The 13784-nt window shown below is 41.5% G+C and overlaps 1 protein-coding gene across 4 annotated transcripts in view; it reads right to left on the minus strand.

Moving 5' to 3' along the window:
* The window catches only part of DIP2C (disco interacting protein 2 homolog C), a 359569-nt gene that overhangs the window by 19286 nt on the left and 326499 nt on the right, over positions 1 to 13784 (minus strand). For 2 of the 4 annotated variants that reach the window (XM_067699777.1, XM_067699759.1), the window contains one exon: positions 1365 to 1394. The exons of the other annotated variants lie outside the window; for them this stretch is intronic. In XM_067699777.1, the coding sequence (XP_067555878.1) occupies positions 1365 to 1394 (30 nt within the window). The remainder of the gene's footprint in view (positions 1 to 1364; positions 1395 to 13784) is intronic. 4 annotated transcript variants of the gene reach the window in all.

The raw sequence follows: 13784 nt of genomic DNA on the forward strand, positions 1-13784 counted from the left end.
AGGTTAACACGAGTTTGCTTTGGAGGAGCTGGGTCTGTGCTTCCTACTGGCTAGGGAGCATTTCTATGGTAAAGCCTGAACAAAACCCAAAAGCACTAAAGCCACACCTCTCAACTGATAACCCAACTCCGAAAGGAACATCTTATTAAGATAATACTGGACTTTCACACGGCTTGACTGTCAACCACATTTATGAAAATTAGAAAGAAAAGGGGCATCTTGCCAAATAAAAGAAGGCTGAAACTACAGAGGCAGCATTTTGGCAAAAGCAGGTCGCTGAGGATGTGAAGCATCATTTGCTGAGAGATTTTCACCACATGCATCCCAAAAGGTGTATTTTTAGGGCTCAAGATATTGAAGCAGAACACGTGACGTGAGCTGACAGATTAAGGAAGAAGAGATAAAAGATAATGACCTTGTTCCTTCTAGTTCTAATTGTGCCTTGGTTTTCCTCCAATGCGGGAGGCCATTTCTGCCCAAGACATAAGTCAGGGAGGTTGTGTGTTTACCACTGGTCATCTGGGCAGCACCCTGTGTTCTGAACTATTCATTTACCACAGGGTCCAGAAACCTTATCTTGGCATCATAAATCTCTTCAAAATATATGCTGAGTTGACTTCTGAACAGTGATCTCTGCTCATGTAAGAGCAATGGCATTAAAGCTGCATTACAAACCAAAATTCTACATACATTTCTTGGGAAAGTAATGCAATACCTTGGGTAGAAAAAGACAGAACCTAAGAAAAATCTGCCAAAAAATAAGGGAGCCTCTCAGAATTTATTTGAAGAACTACACTAAAATTCCTCACGAGAGAATCTTAATCTTATACCAAAGGCACGTTTAAATATAAGAAAAAGATAAAAATAAAGACACCTTTGTTGTACCATACTGGCCCCCCCGATAATCCTCCCCACAGAGAAAGCACATGCAATCAGCCTGGAGGAGGAGCTGCACTGCCGTGTGGCCACGGTGCCCTCGCTGATCTGTGACTGCTTGGGGGAGCTGTGTTACAGACCAGCGCTGAGTGGAGAAGCGGTTTGTGGTCTGAGTAATGCAAAGCACATAACCATAAGAGGCCAATTAAAAACAAACAAATCAGAAAACAGGTCAATAGAAGTGGAAAATGAAATAAAACGGAGATGACCCCAAACTGATGGTATAAATGGAGGCACAGCATTTGTCACAAACGTGAGACGTCTGACAAGATCTGAGAAGTGACACCGCGCTGGCCGTCAGCCCTCCTGACCACGGGTCTAGAAGCCCAGCCCATCTCTGCACTCAACTCCTAGTCTGCCCACTGCTGGGAGCTGACGAGACGGTGGTGGTTAGCAGGCACTGGTGTGGATGAGCGGGAAATCCCTACCTTCTCAGCCAGCTTCCACAGCCGGTGGGGCTACAGCAGCAGGAGGTGGGAGCAGAGGAGAGGTGAGGACACCAGACCAACAGACACCGAAAATCCAGGACACACACAGACACATAAACAAACAACCCAACAATAAAAGTGGGATGAAGAAGAGAGAGGGGTGGGGAGGAAAATGCAAAAAGCAGGGAACAAAGTAAAAAGAAGATCAAAAACAATGTCAAATATGGAAGTCGTTAAAATCAATCACTGTACCATTAAAGGTTAAAAAAAATCTAAAAAGATGTCCACATATCCACAGAGCAACAGAGGAGAGTAACAGATGACTAGCCACGGGAAGGTGGACCTGAGTAATTGCTTTTAATACATATGGTCAGTGGGTTTTGATTTTATGGTACCTTTCTCTAGTTTCTTTTCTTTTCTGAGAAAGTGGGGAGTATGAATTTTATTGGCCAAATCTGTCAAGTGTTCCTCACTGAAATAGTTTCAAGTTTCTTACTACAACAATGAAGGGGAGCCTGGAAGTTTGTGGATCTAAAATCAGCCCTACTCACCTACAAGATTAGGACAAGAAAAGAGGTCAGAGTACGAGTGAAGCGTGAATCAAACCTTGGGCTCCTAGGTGGTCTAGCTCAGCGGTGCGGGGAGGGACCCCCCAGTGAGCACCCTGCTTCACCCTCAGCTCTGTCCTCAGAGACACTGCCTTCATTTCTCTCTTGTCTTCCACGGTTTTGGTGCCCACCTCTACCCCTGTTAAAGCATCTATTCCCACGGGGGAAAGACTCCAGAAAGCAACGTGGGCAAACTTCTCTGATGTTGTGTATTCCCTGGCTGACCCGGTGTCTTTCCCAAACACTCCTAGAAAACTAGAACAGGGCCAAGTTCTCCCTTGGGTGCGGTCCTGACCCCGTCATCACAGTCACTAGGTGGGCTCCAGAGACAACAGCAGCAGCAACAAAGAAGGAGCTCTTCACTAGGTTTCCTGAGGCAGCAATTTGTGAATAAACAAGGCCAGACTGAAAAACTATCATCACGCAACTTGGAGGCAAGTCTATTTAAAAAAAAAAAAAAAAAAGCAATGGTTCCAGATTTAAAAATTACGATTCCATCCTTCTCTCTGAGACTTCCTTCACTGTGGTAACCATGGCTACTGCTTTCTCTCAGCATCTCTATTTTTAGAAAACTGAGGCAGGACTCCAGGAAAGAGAAGAGGGCCAGGAAAGGTGTGTGCACCTGGAAGGCACACACGACTTTCATTGGGTCTCTTCAAGCTAAATGCAATAATTTAAATAATTTCTCTCATGATTCTTTGAATCCCAAACATTAATTGGAACAAAACTAAGTCCATGTTCTCTCTCTAAATTATTCTAATTCACAATTTTTAAAAATAATGACTCAAAGTAGTATCTCAGAAGAAAAATACACATGACTGGGAACACGTTTCCTATCTTGTAAATGCGTGGAGGAGATAACATCTGGAGCAAAATCGGTCTACTGACTAATGAGGGAGACGTGAACGAAGAGTTAATGTACAGGTGTTTCCAAGTTTCAAAAACCCTAAGGTAGAAAACTCTGAGATTTCAAGATAAATAGTAGGGAGTGCATATTTAACAAAATCTTTACTTTGCCAAAGAATGCAAGCTGGAGTTCCTTTAACTAAGGCGTACGCTCCTAAGTATTTAAAGATAACGGAATACTTCCAGAAGGGACCAGCAAGAAAGCAAAGCTATCGATTCCAACCAAAGTTTATCAGAAATGAAGTCGAAACGTGTTTGAAATTGCAAGTTATATTAATCAGAAAAGAGGATTAACTTTAATGTTCAGTTGTATAATAAAAAGTGACATATGGACATACAGTAAAAATCATTTTTTCTTATTGTCATAAAAGTGTATCAGTTAGGTATCAAGCACTTATTGAACAAATGAGTTATATTTAAATCTCAGCTGTAGATATACAGACTCACATCCCAAACACAGCACAGCCAATTCAACCCAGTACTTATCTGAACACCTCGGCTGAGTGGTACTTTTCTATTCAGCAACTCACATACTATAGCATCAGTACAATCTAGTATTAGCACATAACTCCTTAAGCTTAAGTAGCAAATTCTAAGCAGAAACGTGATATAAAGACACAGTTCCAGAGTACTGATACTGGGCATATCTACTGTGCTGGTGTTTGAGGAGTTGAGGGAGTTTCCCATAACTGGGGGCACAGGAGGCAGCTCTGCAGGACTGGATTCCAGCAGGGTATGGGCACAGCAAAGTGGCTCATCAGTGGGCTCTTCCCCCCGACCTTTAAGCATTGTTTCTGCCTGCATGACCCCAAGGCACATTCTTTGGTCCCCCTAGCAGATCTGTGTATTAATAATGATGTTTTCACTATTTTAACTGAGATTTCAGCTTTCTTTTGATAAGCACTAGTATGGTGCAACTTTTCCATGCTTATACCTTTAATCTATTTGTGTCTTTATTTTTAAACCATGTTTGTTTTAGGCTATATATAACTGGGTCTTGCTTTTTAAAACTCCAACCTCATGATCTCTGCATCTTAAATGAAGTGATAGAGGATTTATATTTATTATTGATGTGATTATGTTTAAATCTATTTTTTGTTGTTTATAATTCATCCCATCTATCCCCCCACCTTTTCTCTGCCTTCTTTTATAGATCCACTCTCTCTCCTCTGTTGGCTTATTAGCTACAACTCTTTGTTTTTCTAATTCTAGTGGTTACTTTATGGCTTATAGCATACATCTTTAATTTTCCAGTCTACCTTCAAGCGGTATTACACCAATTCACATGTTGGAAGAACCTTATGATAGTATACTTCCATTTTTCCCTCCCAAACTCTGGGCAGTTGCTGTCACCAGTTGACTTTTATAGATGATATAAACCCTACAGTATATTACAAGTTTTGTAAAGGCAGTCAATTACCTTCTAAAGAGACTCAATAAGAAAAACATCTTATATGTTTACCTATGCACTTGCCATTTCCAGCATTATTCATTCTTTTGTATAGACCCAGATTTCAAACTGGTATCATTTCCCTTCTGCCTAAAGGATTTCCTTTAATATTTCTTGCTCTGTGGGCCTGCTAGTAGTTGATTCTCAGCTTTTGTATGGCTAAAAAGTTTTTATTTCAAGTTTGCTCTTGAAAGATATTTCCATTGACTACTATGAAATTCTAGGTTGACAGTATTTTTCTTTTAGTATTTAAAAGCTGTTTTCCACTGTCTCTTTGCTTACATTTCTGATGAGAAGTCTGATGTCATTCTCATCACTGTTCCTCTGTAACTTGATTTTTTTCATCTGCTTTTCCCTGTATCATTGGTTTTGGGCAATTTAGTTAAGCAGTTTCCTTCACGTTACATTAGAGCAGTGGGATTTGTGGGTTTATAGTTCCATCAAATTTGATATATTTCTTCATGTATTTTTTTCTAGACTGTACTCTTCTTTTTCCTCTTTCATGGGAACTCCTATTATATGTATACTAAGTCCCTTGAAGTTTCCCCCCGATTTCACTGATGTACTTTCCATTAAAAAATACTTTTTTCACGTTTCATTTTGGAAAGTTTCTATCTGTTCAAGTTCACTAATCTTTTCTTCTGCCATTGATTCCATCCAGTGTATTTTTCATCTCACATATTATAGTTTACATTTCTAGAAGTTCAACTTATTTTTTTTTAAACTTTCCATGTCTTTTCTTAACTTTCTGAATATGTGGAATACAGTTAAAATAACTTAGTGTCCTTGTCTATAAATTCAACATCTGTGTCAGTATGGTTCAGTTTTGATTGACTAATATTTCTCCTCATTGTGGATCTGTACCTGCTTCTTGGTATGCCTGGTAATATATATATTTTTTGGTTGCACTGTGTGGCATATGGGATATTAGTTCACCAACCAGGGATCGAACCCATGCCCCCTGCTGTGGAAGTGCAGAGTCTTAACCAGTGGACCGCCAGGGAAGTCCCTGCCTGATAATTTTTTATAGGATGTCAAACACTGTAAATTTGACCTTGCCAGTCACTCATCCCACTGTGTTCTGGCTTCCCCTGTATCTGATGAGAGTTCAGCATCATTTTTATTATTGTCCCCCTTACATAATACATCTTTATTTTGCAGCTGCTTTAAGAATGTCTCTGCTGTTGGCTTTCAGCACTTTGGTGATGATGTGTGTAGGTGTGTTTTTTTAAGCTACTGTGCTTGGCGTTCACTGAGATTCTTGAATCTGTGTGTTGATCTCTCTCATCAGTTTTGGCCGCTGGGTCTTTAAATTGTTCTTCTGTCCCATTTTCTCTCACCCCCTCCTTCTGGGACTCCTATTACATGCATGTTAGACAACCTGCTATTCCACAGATCTCAGAGGCTATCCCATTTTATTTTCACTCCTGTTCCTCTTGCGTTTCAGTCTGGATAATTTCTATTGACTGGATTTCAAGATCACTCGCTGACCCTTTCCCTGCTGCATTCAGTCTGCTATTAAACCGTGAGGAATTTTTAAGACTGTAGTTTTCATTTCTAGCATTTCCATTTGGCTCTGTTTTGTGGCTTCTATCTTTCTGTGGTATTCCTCATCTCTCCATGCAAGGTGTATACCTTTCCAACTAGATTCTTTAACATATTTACCATAGCTATTTTAGAGTCTCTGATAAATCCAACATGTCTATTCTACTGACTCTATTGACCGTGTCCTTTCATGGCCACGTATCCTATTTTCTTTCTTCGTTGCACGTCTTTTTGATTTTGATTGTAAAGCAAACATTGTGTTTAAAAGCACAGTGGAGACTGAAGTAAAAACATTTACCCCCAGAAAAGGGCACACTCTCTCCTGTCAGCCCACTAGTTTGTGTGTCTGAGTGAGCTTGGTCTGGGATTTGTGGCAACGTTAGATTTCATTCATGTTGGCTTCCCATACCTGTGAGCATAATCAGGACTTTGGATCTGAGCACTAGTAAGATTCTGGATACCTCTTTATGCTTTATAGCTTAGAGACTTGCTTTCCAAACTGTGGGAGATCTCTTTCTGCTTCATAGCTTGGCTGCCAGCTTTTTGCACGACTGGCTGCTTCTCTTTCCTCTCCATTCTGCTGCCCAACCCCTAGCCTTTGGAAGGCAAGATCTGCACTTGGGGAAGGCCCTGGGGGCCTGAGAGAGATGTGCTTGGCCTCCCTATCCCACCTCCGTCTTTGGAGTGCAAGGGTGGTACACCAGATGATCTGAGGCTCTCCAGAGAGGGGCTCTCAGCTTTTCTGCTCTCCTTCCAGCCCTCAGGACCTCTGCTTTCCACTCACTGAGGAAATTTTTTCACTTCCAGGGCCCCTCCTCAGACTTCAGAGACCTGTTGCTTTAACTCACCAGAGGCCCACAGAACTGCAGCTGGATTCTCTCAGCTCCTGCTCTGTTCTTGGCTTTTGCATACTGCCCTCTGGAGTAGGTGAGGTCTGTGGGGAGTTGGTGGGGGGTATGTAGAATGACTGGGCTGGGGGTCCCTGGGATTCTCATCCTCTTGCCAAGCTATTTACTGCTGTTAACATTCTCAAAAAAGTTTGGCTGGTTCCTGCTCCCCTGTAAGGGGTGAAAACAATTGTAGGTCTCTTCTCTCTGAAAGATTTAGTTCGTTTAGATTTCTCTGAATCTTGGCTCTCTGCTGAATTTTAAAAGCTATGATTTTGTGTATTAACCAGATGGTTTCAATAGTTAGGGCTAGAACAACAGTCTCTTGTGACTTATACATCCTAATCAAAAATGGAAGTCCAGCAGGGAACTACAGATATAGTCAGTATCTAAGGGAAAAAAAAGGAAGTCCAGAATCCTTTTTAATGAATGTATTTTTTGCTAAAATTGTGGTTAGTATTAAGCACATTGATTGATTTATAAACTGGTATCAGGAGTGGTTGTCAGGGAAACAGGGATCTGAAACTGATTAGTTGGTTTGGTAAAAGCCAAAGGGCAGAGAAAATCCAGCTCATCTGCCAGGCTGGACTCTGCAGATGTCCGTGCCATACCTTGGCAAAATGGTAATTAAACCTCTTTCACAGGGGTCAGCAAACCCCTGTTTTTGCAAAGTCTTCCAGGAACACAGCCTCACCCATTCATTTAAACAGTATCTGTTTCTGCCTTGAGCTACAGAGCTGAAGGTCCCTGAGAAGAGACCACAGACTGCAGGCCCAGCTCTTCACTCTCTGGCAAGAAAAAGTGCCCCAAAGGCTTGTCTTGGGGACCATTGATCCACAGACCAACGTGAAAACATAGTGAGACAACCCAAACCAGAGGGAACATCTGATTGAGAAGCTTGTGGGTTCAACATCACAGTCTACTAGGACCCCGAACTCCTCATGTGGTTATTTCTGAAGCCCCTGAATGTTCAGATGGAGAGACGTGCTTGGCTACGGCAGTTCCAGCACTGATTCTCTGTTCCATGCGGTGCCCCCGTGCCCAGCACACATCAGACATCTGATGGTGGTGGTGAACTTGACAATCGAGTCTATGGCTTACAGAGAATCAGTGACGGAAGGGCCACCAGCTGGAAACCCTGGACCTGGCCACAGTTGTCTCTTCGGGACAGAGGAAGGGTATGGTATTGGTTGCAAGAGTGAAAACTGCATTGTGGTGGGGTTTTGTGGGGGAGGGGTGATGGGTAAGAACGGGATGAACGTAGCCTTTGGTTGCTCCATTTTTGGTCATCAGGCATCAGAACTCTTTCTGTATTTGGGCAAGTCCTCCACTTTTGCAACCTGGTTGGATACAAAGCCTCTGTCCCTCTGTAGTAACTAAAAACATCTGCCACTCTCCTGCTCAGCTTTCCTGGAAGCCAGCCTGCCAGGTAGCTGCACCTATTCACAGCAAGAGGAAGCACAAATGTTCTTGCCCTTGGCGGCAGACACGTCTGCGACACCACCCAGCGACATTTTAATAAGTTCCTTTCAAGTTACCAAAGGTTTCTGCTGCCCACAAATTAGAACCCTGACTGATATACGGGTAATTGAGAATACAGGTCCCATGAACTCAAATGTTAATTTTCATTGTCTGGGACAACATACATCAGCAGGAGAGGATGTGGAAGTTCTGTGGATGTGACAAATTCCCTGGAGCATGGGAAAACCCCAGAGGCACCTCACTTATGTTCACTTCCCTCGTCTAAAAGCTGTGTTGGGAGAAAATGAATTGGGGGCTCAAATGAATGAGTCTTATTATAACTATTAATTTTATCTTGAGAATTACTTAAGATCTATGTCACCCTGAGCCTTCCACTTTTTTTTTCTTTTAACAATCAATGACTCTACTTCTCATCATCAGGGTGGCTGTATTTCCCTTTCATTGTGTGAGTTTCAAGATTTAAGGTTTAAGACCTTAAGGTTTCAAGATTTAAGACCATAACTGTAAATACTGAGTTAATTCCACACAGCTATTTATAATAAAGCTTTCCTCAGATAAATTAATCGTTATTTTTCTATATAATAAAGATCAAAGTTTCTGTTTAAAGTGGCTTAAAAGTTTTTTCCTAATAAAACAAAAATTGAGATTTCTTTTGGAAAGCAGAAGACCTCATTTCCCCTCCCTTCTTCAGCTGGTGAGGAGGATGCTAATTTTTGTTACCAAGAACTAAATTTCTAAATCTAATACATCCAAAAACCTTTCAGCTTATACTTTTGAAAAGAGTAATTGTGGATGAAGCACAACATCTCTTTTGATGCAGGTTAATAAGCCAGTGGCACTTCCTAACAGAACTAAGGAAATTTATGTTAAAGCCAATCTCACAAGTCATAATTTGATCTTTCTAATGCCTACTTTTGTCATAAGTTCAATAAATCAAAAGTGCTTTAAAGTCATTTTTACAGCTAAAGATTCTGGGAAATGTCATTCCAAAGTATAACAAATGGTTCATACTTCTAAATTTCTTTCTTCTGCAGAGTCTAAAATACTCTGCAGAAATCAGAGTCATGTAAAACCAGAGTCATCCACACTGAATTTTATGAGTCCATTCTTTTGCCATTGAACTATGTCAAAAGGACAATTTCAAAATAATTAATGTGTCAATTCCTGCCTTAAAATGATACATGGGTAAACAAGTCACTCGGTTTCTAAGATACAGAAGCCGAAACAACAGCATCACAGAAATTATGACTGTCTCAGTTTTCTGTTATTCTACTTTTGCGATTGCCTCATATGTAAAATTTTTTAATTGCTCATTTGCATACTTGACAATGATGTATTTGTCAATTTTCATGATTCTCTCTATTACAAGAAACTAGGGTTTCATGTCACAGCCCATGAAAGCAGGCATTGAGGAGTCCCTTTGTGGTGGCCCTGACTCTGTTCCTAGTACACGCCGCCCCCCGCCTCCCCACCCCCTGGTGACAACAGACTGAAGAACAGCAACTAGCACACAGATGCACGTCTTCTGAGCTGTTTGATTTAGGTCACACGGAAATAGGGGGTCTGATTTAAAATGTTCCAGGAAAACAGTCAAAAACCGAAGGCAGGATATCCTGCCTGTATACAGTTCAGTTTTGTAAACAGTTTACAAGGCTGTTATTTCACTTGCATAATAAACCACAACATGGAATTGGCACCTGACAAAACTGCAAAATGTGAGATTTCTTTAACATGTTGCTCTGTTTAGATGACACAGTCAGTAGCAATGCCAGTTCTGTTTCCGGCAGCTGTTTTTATTTCCCTGCTTTGTCAGGAAAGCTCACTTAACTTCTCTGAGCCTCAGTTTCTCTCCTCTTAAAACGAAACGACGAGCTTGCTCTCTGTGAGTTGTAGGCAGCTCTAGCCAGATGCTGCCTGGAATTGAGTGGTGTGACACATTTGTGAGAGAATTTTTTGTTTTCTTTTTTGGGCATGAAGTCTTTTTTCTGAAGGTGCAGGCCCTGGAGCTACTGTTTGAGATGAAAATGCTGCTAGAAGCCTGAAGAGCAGCAAATGTTTGAGTTTCATTTCATTTCATTTCACTTCATTTCATTTCATGATAACTTACAAATGATGCTGTGAGTTTTTACCTGATGAAGATTCACATGAGTTCATTTCAGAGAAATTTCAGGACTGCTATGTACTTACTTCCCTCAGGAGGCTTGAGGCTAATAAAAAACACGCTGAATTTCTCAAATGTGAAGCATATTTGCAGTCAGAGGAGTCGACACCCAGTACTTCCACAAAATTCAGTCTCAGGAAGTGACTGTGTGGCTATGTGAGTTGTGTACTGGGTTCTCTAAGACAGTTTTTCACAGAGCAGGGGGATAGAAGTTGTTTATGTACATAATTGTGAACTATGGCAGACAACATTAAGTGGGAGGGATGACCTGCCATGGGAATTCAGAGGAAGGAAAGTATTTCTAGCTGGAGGAATCAAAACATGACACCTGGAAAGAGAAGCAGCCTTTTGCCACATGAAGAAGGTGGAAGCCCATTTCAGGCAGAGAACAGCCTGAGTTGTGGCATCAGGAAGTAAAAGTATGAAAGACTCTACGGTAGAGAATGCCATTTAGCGTAAAATTGTACAAAGGGGAGAGAGATGCTCAGGCTGGATTGGTCGGCGTGCCACTGATGAAGTAAACACAAGCCCTGATTTATCTCACGTAAGTTCAGAACCTCAGGCATGAGATGCGTCTCATTCTGCAGTCACAGCACCCTGCCCACTGCACAGCCCAGCCTCCCCAAGGCCAGGGGGCACTTCTGGAAGGGGACCCACAGACACTAATATTGTGGTCCCCAGCGAGAGCAGCTTGTAAACCCCACATGGCTCGGATGAGGCTCCATTCCTCGTCTGGACAGCGTCCTTCGCGTCCCTACCCACGTACCTCGTGGAGATGGAGACCTGCCCTCCTCCTGCAGGGCTGCCCTCTACCTGAGCACTCAGGGTCCAGTCAAGGGCCCTGAGGAAGGACGACAGGCGATCCAGGTGAGAAAACATGTCCTCAAACAACAACAAATCCACAGAAAACAAATATGCCCACTAACTGATTTCACATATATTGGTAATCCTGGTGTTCCACAAGGAAAATGGTGTAAACTTCTCAATGTCTTTAAACATTTAGGACGGGTTTGGAATTTAGGAACTATCTTAGCATTTTTTTAATTTTTTTTACATCAAGGGAGTAATGGTGATTATCTCTGGGTATGACTTATGAATGTTATTTATTTATTGGCTAGTCTGTATTTTCTGATTTTGTTTCCTAAAATAAATATTCTTTTGTAAAAATACTTAATCTATAAAAAAATTCATAACTTTTCATGTTGTTTTCCTCATTTCTTTGTCTAAACATTCTTAAAAATTCAGTTTTAGTATATTTAACATCTTTATCAGGCATTTATTATGTGTCAGGCCCTGGAGAAACACAATGGGAACAAGAGACATGGGATTTCTGCCCTCAGACCTCAAGCTATGCCTGCTCTGTTTGCTTGGGACCATAATCACATATTTTTTAATTTCTGCAAAAATTAATAGAAAACAAACATTTCCACTGACCAGCCCTGCCTCAAGGCTTCTGCACTTGATGCTGCCTTTGCCCAAATTTTTGTATGTTCACCTCAGAGGGCACTTGGCTGAAATGTCACCTCATAGAGAGGCCTTTCTTGGCTACCCTTCCTAAAATTGCCTCGTGTGTCTCCTTTTCCTTCTTATTTTATCTTTACTAAGAATATTTTACTCACTTACTGAAAAAATCATCTGTGTTTACTGTCCATCTGGTTCCATGAGGGCCAGAACCGTGTCTTGCACTTATCTGAGTAAACTCTGACTTAGGCTGACACGAGCTACTCACAGGATGGAGCGTCACCGAGAGACACCATGTGTGCGGTTACGGGGTTCTGCTCGCAGCCTGCTGGCTCCTGCCTCCCCAATGCCAGAGAACTGCGTAATCCCGACGCACACCTGGCCCCGGGGTTGGCAAGGACAGAGAGTCTGCATTCCTTAGTATGATACACTTAATTTATTTGATTTATCTCTACTATCAGACTGATATTTTCAGCTATTTTCTAATACTGACCATTCAGAAAAAGAAAAACTGGCTGAAAATTAGTTGAGAGTAAAGCACCCAAGTAGAAAAACTTAAAATGGACAAAAACACTTAAAGGTGCTGTCAACATTCCAGAACAGCACCCTGACCCGTGACTGGGGATGTCAGCTCTGATGTGGGGGTCATACTGACGGAACTGTTTTCTAGAAAAAGAATATTTATTCTTTTTATTAGGAGTACAGAACTTAATTTATCCAACATTCTTACAACACATATTTATTAAATATTTACAAAGCACCAGGTACGGTTCTAGGTGCTAAGGACACAGGAATGATGGAGCTCATGTTTTAGGCCACAGAGGTGGCGAACACCTGTGTGCCAACTTCATTCTCGGCTTCTTACCCTTATTTTCTGTCACCTCTATCTTTTCAATTACTTTTAGTGTATTTTACTTTCCCTACTTAATCTACTGCTTCCCTATAAAACTTCTTAAAACATTTTGGATCAAGTAGACGGAAATAAATGAAAAATAGAAAGGTAAATAACCATAAGTGCTCTATTTCTAGTATCTACAAAGTTTTAATTCTGTATAATAAAGTATAGTAGAACTTGCTTTGTTGCCTGTATGAAGTGGACAAGTGCTAAGTGATATTATGTTAATATGGGATCTATTCTATGCCCTTCTCCCCTTCATCTGCCAACATTCTGAGAGAGAGAGAAAGAAGAAGAAATATTGTGGCCAAGAGCCTGTCTCTCATGGATCCCTGATCTTTTTTCCCCACTACTTGCAGGAGAAGGGAAGCATTACATTATCCTATGGCTAAATTTATTTAAGAAGTGGATTTCTGTATTTCTCATTTCTCCTCATGGAACAGATGGCTAGAAACATTTAAGCAGAACAGATCAAGGTGAATAGGAAAAGAAAACTTCAATATTTAAAGAACTAGTTTGGCAAGATAAATCCAATTCTTCAGATTACCTCTTAGAAAAGGGAATTAATTTCAATCATAGAACAAGGTTCAACTGACTCTTGAGAGGACCCTGGTAGTTATAAATTTTTAGAAATGGAGCTAATTCAAAGAGAAGGAAGACAGAAGCAAAGGAACACCAATGAAAATCAGAACACCTTCCTGTAGCTAATTTTTCTGAAGCGAGCTCAGCAGACTGGTCACATGGGGAGAGTCCTTCCTCTCCAAAGTCCACGCTGAGTCCAGATACTGAGAGCACTGGCCGGGAGAGAGCTGACCAGGAGCTTCCCGAGGTCTCCCAAGGGGAACTGTAAGCAGCATCTCTGGGTCGTAAATGGGAGAGACAGTGGGTGGGCAGGGAGGCGAGATCAGGAGCCAGCTTGTGTCCACTGTCCTGCACTCCAGCACCTGCTGTGAGCAAAGTTCTTGTCCTCTTAATATGTTCCAGGAACAAAGCCTGCAGCTGAGCCCTGGGCTGGCTTGTTTTGG

This window comes from Pseudorca crassidens, chromosome 1 (assembly GCF_039906515.1).
Source record: "Pseudorca crassidens isolate mPseCra1 chromosome 1, mPseCra1.hap1, whole genome shotgun sequence".
Taxonomy (NCBI): Eukaryota; Metazoa; Chordata; class Mammalia; order Artiodactyla; family Delphinidae; genus Pseudorca; species Pseudorca crassidens.